General features: G+C 37.3%; 1 protein-coding gene across 1 annotated transcript in view; it reads left to right on the forward strand.

Moving 5' to 3' along the window:
* LOC107572023 (myomesin-2-like) overlaps nucleotides 1-10,106 on the forward strand; it is a 40,028-nt gene that overhangs the window by 12,081 nt on the left and 17,841 nt on the right. The window contains exons 15-18 of the mRNA XM_016258424.1: nucleotides 1,849-2,036; nucleotides 2,143-2,269; nucleotides 4,876-5,054; nucleotides 5,183-5,297. Of these exons, the coding sequence (XP_016113910.1) occupies nucleotides 1,849-2,036; nucleotides 2,143-2,269; nucleotides 4,876-5,054; nucleotides 5,183-5,297 (609 nt within the window). The remainder of the gene's footprint in view (nucleotides 1-1,848; nucleotides 2,037-2,142; nucleotides 2,270-4,875; nucleotides 5,055-5,182; nucleotides 5,298-10,106) is intronic.

Consider the following 10,106-nt stretch of genomic DNA (forward strand, 5'->3'; position numbering starts at 1 on the left):
TATATATATATATGATGTGTGATATGTACAGTTACCGTGATATAAACACAATAAATATGTGTGATATGTACAGTTACCGTGATATAAACACAATAAATACATAAGATATCATACCACCCACCCCTTGTAGACAGTTACATGGAAGAGGTTTTAAAAATCTTTATATTTCCCTCAAACCTCATACCATTTGCTAAATTGGTTTAATAATTTAGACCAAAAGAGTCAGAATGTTTTTTCTTTCCGTGTCTCTGTGGGACACTTAGTCAACAAGTAGAAATGATTTCAGCCAGCAGACCATTACATTTTTACAGATCTGGATGATTTGTAGAGCTGTTTGCTTTGTAAGTCTTTAGCTTTAGCTAACAGCAATCCTCTGTTTGGACTCTGGGGGACAATTCCATACTCTGAGACTTCAAAAGATGAAACTTTTTGTTCTAAGAGTGCAGGCCTGTCTGTAGTACAGAGCCAGTCAAAACAATGGTTAGGAAATTAAATTAGATGATTTCTTTCAGTTGATTTATTAGATGGAATTAGATGTTTTAATCAAGCAGCTCTGTGTATACTCTGTATATGGTATAACTAATCTCATACCATTTTTTTGCTATGGAGATTATTGATAAATTGTGTGGCTTGAGGAGATTGTTTCATTTACTGTATTTACAGTCAAAAACACACACACACAAAACAAAAAAGCCTTAAAAGTAGCCTTACATTGACCCAAGTCATATCAGGCCAGAATATCATAGGGACCTAAAGGTGGGCTCTTTTGACCTGCGCCAGTAGGCACCTAGCAACAACTCCGAACACCCTAGCAACTGCACTAATATTCTCTCATATCACCCTAGCATTTTGATAGCAAGTTTTGTATGGGTAACAACCACAACCATTTTCATCATACCATTAGCATTATAGATTTACTTATGACATGGAGACTGTCAGCATGATCATGTTACTTTTAAAGACATTTTGGTCAATTGCAAGGTAGCGTGGTATTCTGTGTATAATGCAGTCCCATAATGCTTTGAACTCAGTTCAAGATGGCTAAAAAATAGGTTAGAAATAATATTATTTCATTATCAAAATTATATTTCAGTCTAATTAAAATAAGTTGTTCAGTCTCATTAAAAATAATCCACTTTTTTATTCATTTACTCTCTATTTACACTACTATTCAAAATTTTGGGATCTGTTTCCAAAGGAATTCTCTTTTGTCTGCATTTAGTTGATAAATAATACAGTAAAACAAGTGTTATTACAATTTAAAATAGCTGGCTTATTGTTTTTCCACATATTTTAAAATATAATTTATTCCTGTGATGGTAAAGCTGAATTTTAAGCAGCCATTACCCTTGTCTTTGCTGTCACATGATCCTTCAGAAATTATATTAATTTGGTGCTCAATATTTCTTATTATTATCAATGCTGGAAATAGTTGCGCTGCTTAATATTTATGTGGAAATGGTGATACACTTTTTTTTCTTTCTAAAAGTTCAAAAGAAGAGCATTCATTTGAAATACAAATATCACTTTTGATTAGTTTAATGCATCTTTGCTGGATAAAAGTATTACCGTTAAAAAAACTAAAAAAAACAGGCAGTTGTTTATGTAGGCAGTAGATAGCAAAGCAGAATAAATCCCTAAATTGTCTTGTTAAAAAACACTGCCATATTTTGAGGCTTACACCAATGCATTCCACCCTCCTATATTACACCTCCAGACACAATGCTTCTCTCAGAAATGTGCATATTATAAGCCAGAGATGAGGCTTGCACGCCAGCGCATGTTCCTCTCAGTCCAAGACATTGAGTAATGGGGAGGACCAGCTAAAGCAATCTGTCTTCTCCACAGAGCTGCCCTCTTTCCCTTATGACATCTCTCTTCTCTACTGTGATGGGGAATCCATGGTCCTCAACTGGAAGCAGCCCCTCCATTCTGGAGGAGCAGATGTCACTGATTATTACATTGACAAATGCAATGTGGCCAAGAAGACATGGAAGGAGGTCAACGTCCCACCCATTAAGGAAACACTGCACAAGGTGGCCATGTATTGCAGCATCATGTCCATGTTATTGTTATCAGCTTATATTGATCGATTTATAATATGCATAACATAATTACTAAAATGAAATTTTTCTTCTGAAGGTTGGAGGTCTGACAGCTGGGTCAGTGTATCAGTTTAGGGTCTATGGAGCTAATTTGACTGGACTGGGTGATGCCTCGACCCCTAGCGCTCCCTTCAAATGCAAGGCTTGGACCATGCCTGAGCCAGGTAATGCGACGTGCACATAGTTTTACTTCTAAAATTCTAACACTATTTACAAATGTTCATGTCATTGAACACCCGTATGCTGCTGTTTGTTCTGTGTAACACAAAAGAAGACATATTAAAAGAGTCATATGATGTATTTGGTTTAATGAAATGTGTTTATGCGGTTTAAGGTTAAAAAACACACTATTTTCCACATACTGTACATTATTGTTGCTTCTCTATGCCCCGCCTTTCTGAAACGCGTCGATTTTTACAAAGCTCATCGGTCTGAAAAGCGAGGTGTGCTCTGATTGGCCAGCTATCCAGTGCGTTGTGATTGGCCGAATACCTCAAGCGTGTGACGGAAATGTTACGCCCCTTACCATACTGTGATGCCCTTTGTCAGGCCGGAGCGACGATTCAAAAACATGAAAACCCATTATAAACGAGGCATTTGTTGCATCCAGTGGGGACATAATTATGGATTATAATGACTTATACTGTCTTTTTAAGCATTGCAATGCATTGCATTGCATCGCGCCGCGTAAACATAAAATCATGTCTGCATTTGTGATCGGAGAAATGACAAACAACAAGCGCTACTCTACACTGCTCAAAACTCGCGTTTGAATCATCAGTGGCAAATCCTTTAAATATGAAAACGTACTTACAGTCTGTGAGTCAGAACAGCCGGCATTGTAGGCGACTCTCCCAGGATCAGGAAACAGTCCTCCATAAAATGCGCTTTTGGAAGGCCAAACAAAGTATTTTCGCTTTCGCAATGAAACACACAGCGTCTTCACAACATGGCGGGACCTGTGGCAGCAACAATAAAGTTACGCCTTCTTTCTTTGCATGAACATTTGGGCAGTGTTATGCAAATCTTCCCACATCTTGACGTAGACATGTAGGGGCGTGTTTAAACAAGGCGTTTTAGGAGGGTGTGGACCAGTCTTAACTTTCATAAAAAATATCTCTTTGGGTTTGAGACTTTAGTCTTTGCAACTTTAGGGATCTTGTCTATTCACAAACAGCTTATAACACTCCAAAGAGAAAGGAAAACTTGAAATCGCATCATATGACCCCTTTAAAGAATCTTCCATCAGCTGTTTTCTATACAGCTATACAGATATTTATTTTCCTTGGGAAAAAAAAAGTAGAATAAGCTGGAAATTACCCCACTATAATGTAAATCTATAAATAAAACAATGAAAAACAATGGCATTTTTGCTTTTTTGACAAAACTTTGTCTGTGTTAACCAGCTATTATCCTGGTGAGCAGAACTGGTATCACTTTATAATAAGGTTCCAAGGTTCCAACATAAACTAACAACTGAATAATCGTATTTTATTAACTAACGTTAAGAAAGATAAATAAATACTGTAACAAATATATTGCTCATTGCTAGTTCATGTTTGTTGATGCATTAATTAATGTTAACTATGGAACCATATTGTAAAGTGTTACCACTTTTTGAATCAGCAATGTAGATTACATCACAGAAAGCTAAATGTTTAAGTTTCAAAGGCATAACAAAGGATGTACAAGATCAATAAATGTAAGATTTTCATTTGGCAATGCAGCACTGGCCTGAAAGGACAATTGACAGTTCTGCAAACTGGCACAAAACTTCTCACATTGGTCCCGGGCCAACAGGCCATTCTTATTCTTGAGCCCTGTCACTGAAAACCTCCTCTGCAGCTCTGGAATCTGATTCTCCATTCTTCATATTTGAAGCAACACACTCAAGAACTAATGGTCTTTTGGCAGCATATTGTTGCACCATATAGAATCTGAATGCAAATAGACAACAATTCTTTGGCATGTTTCTCTTTTATATGGTAGTCGAAGGCATTTTATTTTATTTGTATTGCTTTATTTGGAGTTTATCTCAATGAACTAATGTTGGTGGAAAAGAGCTCTATGAAGATTCTCCATATTTGTGTCTCTTTATTTCAACAGAAGAAAGACATATATGTTTGGCACGATATGCATATGGTGAATTTTGGTGTTTTTATGTGGTGCCCTAAGAACACTTTAGAGGAAGTAAAAGTCTTACGTGTGCAAAACACACTCATGCATGAGACTTCCAACCCACAACTCTTGGCAAACATTACATGGGTACTTGTTGTTTAGCAGATTTATAATGTTCTTACATGTTCTAACATGCTACTGTGTCACTTTGATTCAGGTGAAGTGAGTAAGATGATCAATAACCATTTTCACACAAAGAGATGCATGTTCAGATCTGGCCTGCCTTATGTCCTGATTATATTCCTCTCTTGGCCTCTCAACATTTGTGTATTGAACAGTCAAGACCAGACAAGAAATACAAAAGACCAATGTGATTCTCGTGGAAGCTGTAAAGAATGTGTTCCAGTTATATTTGACCCTAAAACCATTACAGCTGAAAATCAGAATTTAATAATCCAGATAACAGTGATGAGAATAAGGGTGATAATTTATATGAAACTACATAGAAGTCACATTTTCTTTGTTTCATTTTACGTTGAAATGACATCTGCACAACCTGAATTTTCATGAGATTCACCAAAATTGATTGATTGAACCTGATTGAAAGCAAGAAAAACTTGAGCATTGATTTCCTTGTGTTTGGCTTCGGTAGGTCCAGCCTATGACGTGACCTTCACTGAAGTAAGGGATGATTCAGTGGTGGTGGAGTGGAAGGCTCCTGTCTACAACGGCGCCAGTGCCATCACTGGATACTTTGTTGAGAAATCCAAGAAAGGCTCGGATAACTGGAGCAAAGTCAACGAAAGTTCAGTCAACCACTGCTATCTTAAGGTATCGATTTGTGCTGTCAAACTCCCATTCTCAGATATTTTGTACTATTGCTTCAGCTAGACATGGGAGTATGAATACTGGTGTGTTTCTCTATGGCTTTATCAAACGTATTGTTTGAATGTTTGCAGGTCAAGGGTCTAGAAACAGGCGAGTCTTATGGGTTCCGTGTGCGGGCAGAGAACACCAATGGCATTGGGGTGGCTTCAACCCCCTCTGACCCTGTGTGCATCAAGGCACTGTCAGGTAAACCAGTACTGTAGAGCGGAAATACTTGTGAATGAATATGCGTACTGTAACGGGGCGACAGGGACGCGAGACGTGCAGATCCATTTGCAAAGCTTTATTCATTAGAATGGTCAGAAACAGGTGAGGGTCAGACAATGGCAACAGGTATATTGAGGGAAAGACACAAGAGTAATCCGATAAACAGGCATAGGTCGATCAACAGCCAACATAATCCAAACGGTTTGACAAGAGGGGTAATCCAATAAAATGAGCAATAGTCCAGGCGAGGTGCAAACACATTCCGAAACAGCAAGGCAAAGGGTTAATCCAAGATACACAGGCAGAAGATCAGAAAACAGGCAAGGCAACACTTTGACTAGGCTAAGGAAACTAGAACTAGAAACTTAAACAAGGACTGGGAACTGGTTCCGTAAAGTAGCTACGCTAAAAAGCATAAATACTTAAACAATACTCGGCAGTTTGAACAGGATCTGAGTATGTGTCTGTGTATGTAGTGTGTGTGTGATTGGTTCAGGTGAACGTGTGATTAGTGAAATTGAGGCCATTGCAGTGACATGTGAAAGTCTGTGTAGTGAGAGAGTCATAAAAATGGAAGAGCGACCTCTGGTGGTAATTGGACGGAAGTCCATGAACCGGATTCGTGACACGTACTTATTTGAATGGGAATATATGAATATGAAAACTTAATGGGAAAAACCTTACGGTCACACTAACATTAACAAACCATTAACTAGGACTTTTGCCTCAATTAATTTCTAATTTGCTGCTTATTAATAGTTAGTAAGGTAGTTGTTAAATTTAGGTACTAAATAATGTAGATTATGGTCATGCAGAATATGTGCTGTATAAATACTAATAAACAGCCTATATGTTAATAATAGGCATGTTAATAAGCAACTAGTTAATAGTGAGAATTGGTCCCGATAATATTGTTACCAAACTTACAATTAAAAAAACAATAACTTTCATCTGTTTATTCTAGAGCATGTATGCACATTGAATGAACTTGCATGGAAAGCATTTTTGTGCAATTTGAGTTTAGGAATCACAATTTATGAGACAATTAGTGTTGGATTTTTTTGCTGATTCGTGCATAGATTTTTTGTCGACATAGTTGATGGGGAGTACTTATAAAGAAAATTCTGTTACCAATTTCTCTCCAGCATGTCATTACAAACCCATGCGACTTTGGTTCATCTTCGAAACACAAAGTAAGATATTTTTTTATAAAACTGAGAGGTTTCTGTCCTTCCATTGGAAGTCCAGGTAACTAAAAACTTCATAAATGCATCATTAAACAAATCCATATGAATCAAGTGATTTTATCCAAGTCTTGTCAAGAGATATGATCACTTCGATGTACAGATTTAATTTTGGCTTTTATTTGTATCTAAACAGTGATTGACACATACATAGAGCACATCACATATGGTAAACGCGAAAGCTCAAATGTGTGCATGTGGTGCGTGAGAACCAATTAGGTTTGTTCTAGCAACACATGCACAAGCTTGCATGTTTACAATATGTGATGAGCTCTGTAAGCGCTAAATTATATATTTTCATCAAATAAAGCAACCTAATCTCTTCACAAAACTTGGATTAAATTGATAGATTCATAATTAGTTTGTATTATTTTATATATAGATTGTAAATATTTCATTTTTGGGTGAACTGTCCCTTTAAGGCAGTGGTTCTCAATGAGAGAATATTGGGGGAGCTGGAAGATATATTTTTGAAAGGGGTTTTGTTTACAGTAAAAGATTCACACCAAGACAAGATGAAACTAGCAAGTACTTGCAAAAGAAGGTGGTCTGCATCATTCTAACACATGCCAGTTTACACCAATGCAACTAGACGAGAAGAAGTATTGTTTCCATAGCAACTACTCTTTACTTCAGTTTTTCTGTCAGCTTTGTGTAGCACAGCTGTCGGACTTTTGAAAGCAACTTAGTGTCTAGCATCCAGAAACACGCTATAACATATACAGTATAATAATAGTACGAAGAAGAATGCTTCTTGTTTATTGATTGGCTGCTTTTTGCGATAATAATCTAATCAAAGTTTGAATGCCAAAGTGCTTTGCATTTTTGGAAAGTGTCAAGATTTTAACTTATTAGCATGGCCCAACTGGCCATGCTAATGCTTGTTTTTTTTCTCAATTGACTGCTTTTGTAAAATTACTGTATATTCTGACAAAATGTTTATTTGTTTATTTATTTATTTTGCATATAGATGTTTTTCTACTTTTTTCTTGAAGGCCATTAAAAGCGTGAAATGGGCTGGAAATTGAAAATGTCTGCTGTCTTTGATGTCACATCTCAGCATAGTGACTAGTCAGCCAATCAGCTTTTTGCTGCAGCACCAGGGTGGTTAGGAATTAGTCACATGACATGTGTGGCTCCAGATTGGCTCAAAAGTGCCAATGAGCAAAAATGGCAGATTTCGGTTCACATACTTCCGAGGGATGAACGGATGGCTTCCTTCAGTATAGACCTCATTGGCTTGGTGACTTTGGTCATCCATCCAGGGTGTTTCCCTGCCTTTGGCTAGAGATGATGTGATCCTCTATGGGAATATATGTTGGGTAGTTGCATTTCAGAGGTGGTTTTTTACTAGATTACAGTGGGGAAAAAAAGTATTTAGTCAGCCACCAATTGTGCAAGTTCTCCCACTTAAAAAGAAGTGAAGTGAAGTGAAGTGAAGTGACATGTGGCCAAGTATGGTAACCCATACTCGGAATTAGTGCTCTGCATTTATCCATCCAAAGTGCACACACACAGCAGTGAACACACACAAACCGTGAACACACACCCGGAGCAGTGGGCAGCCATTTATGCTGCGGCGCCCGGGGAGCAGTTGGGGGTTCGGTGCCTTGCTCAAGGGCACCTTGTTGTGGTATTGAAGGTGGGAGAGAGCGCTGTACATTCACTCCCCCCACCTACAATCCCTGCTGGTACGAGACTCGAACCCACAACCTTTTGGGTTATGAGTCCGCATTTTGTCTCTCATAGTTGAGGTATACCTATGATGAAAATTACAGGCCTCTCTTATCTTTTTAAGTGGGAGAACTTGCACAATTGGTGGCTGACTAAATACTTTTTTGCCCCACTGTATGAAGATTGGCTTTTTGGAATTGTGCACAGTAAAACCAGAAGTTGCAATCAGTTTCGTCAGTTGTAAATTCATATAGTCTTTAAGCACTTACAAAACCATCCAGAATCCAGAATAGCTGAATATCAGTGGATTTGAAAGAAGGGATCTGTATTTTGGATGAAATGTTCAGAGTTCAGAGCCGTGCGGGGCAGTGCGGATGGCACCATGGGAGGCGTTCTGAAGTGTCTTGGGGAGCAGCTGCCTGCACATTCACAGATAAGGAAAACGGGATGATCCAAGATGATTCATTCCGAGCAGCCTGAAAGGTTTTGAGGCTGATCAAATGCTGTCAGCCAGTAGAGTGCACTGTGGATTCGTCTGTCTATATAAAGTATGTGTGTATGAGATGTTCTCCTTGTAGCAGGACCGAGAAGGGAAACCCTGTGTAGGCTGATTGGTCATAATCAGGGCTACATTGAATCTGCGCCTGCAGAACTCCACAGATGTCTGCAACAATCATTCCCAAACTTCTTCACACCTTGCATGTTCATTAATTTTTATTTCACTTTCTTTTATTTTTAAAACAATTTGAATATGCATTAACACCATTACACTGAAAATGGTAGCATCTAAATGAACTGGTTTTATTCAAATTTAAAAATATTATCCACCTATATACATTGATCTATACCAACTAATTAATGAAAGTAATCTTTATGCATTCAATCAGGTAGAAATATCTCTTTAAGGTCACAACTGCAAGTTACCACTTTTTACAGTGTACAGTAATAACTCATCTAAAATGAAAATACTGATATTATTTTCTTGGTTTAAACTTATTCCGGAATAGTATAAAACTTTATTCGCTGTGTGGAAAAAGTAAATTTCCAGAATATCCTGGCCACTTTCCAAATTATGAAAATGAATTAAAACTAGGTTTGTAAAGCCACAAAATTAGACTTAGTATAAAAGTGGTGCACACAATATTATATAATATATCATCCTTAATAAAATATATAATACGTCTTCTGAAGCCATTCTATAGCTTTGTGTGACAAACAGACAGATATATAAGCTGATTTTTACGGAAAATGAAATAGGGTGCTCCATCAGGTTTGATTTCAATGACATTTGGTTACAAGACCAACATTGGAACCAATGGCATTTGACGTCAATGGTGTTAAATGTCATCAACGGGACGTTTTTATATGTGACATTTGCAGGGATGGGCAAAGATACATCAAAAATGTATTTTAAAATAAAATACCAAATACCTTAATTTTAAGTGTATCAAAATAAACTACAAAATACAGCAGCCACACCAAGTATCAAAATAAACTACTGTATTTTTGTATTTTAAAAATACAAAAAAATACTTTTACAAGGGAGCATGAAATGTCTTCACAAACCTTCCATCAATTGATGTTTGTGAACAAGTGAACAATGTTTGATAGCAACAGCTTTTCTCTGCCCGAGTCATGCAATAAATCTGACATATGCAATCAGTTAACAGATCAAATATTCACATATCCCAGATGAAGGTTAGTTTCAAGTAACCAACAGTTTATTGTTTAACAGTTTGTGAATGACTCGTAATTGTATCCTAATTTAGTTACATGGTGTTTGGTAACAAAGGGCCTACTTTGCATCAGCAGCACTGACTCAATGACAAACAAGTCATTCATAAGAAGACAACTGATGGCACCTGTATTC

Source organism: Sinocyclocheilus grahami, unplaced genomic scaffold (genome assembly GCF_001515645.1).
Source record: "Sinocyclocheilus grahami isolate Dianchi unplaced genomic scaffold, SAMN03320097.WGS_v1.1 scaffold1683.1, whole genome shotgun sequence".
Lineage (NCBI taxonomy): Eukaryota > Metazoa > Chordata > Actinopteri > Cypriniformes > Cyprinidae > Sinocyclocheilus > Sinocyclocheilus grahami.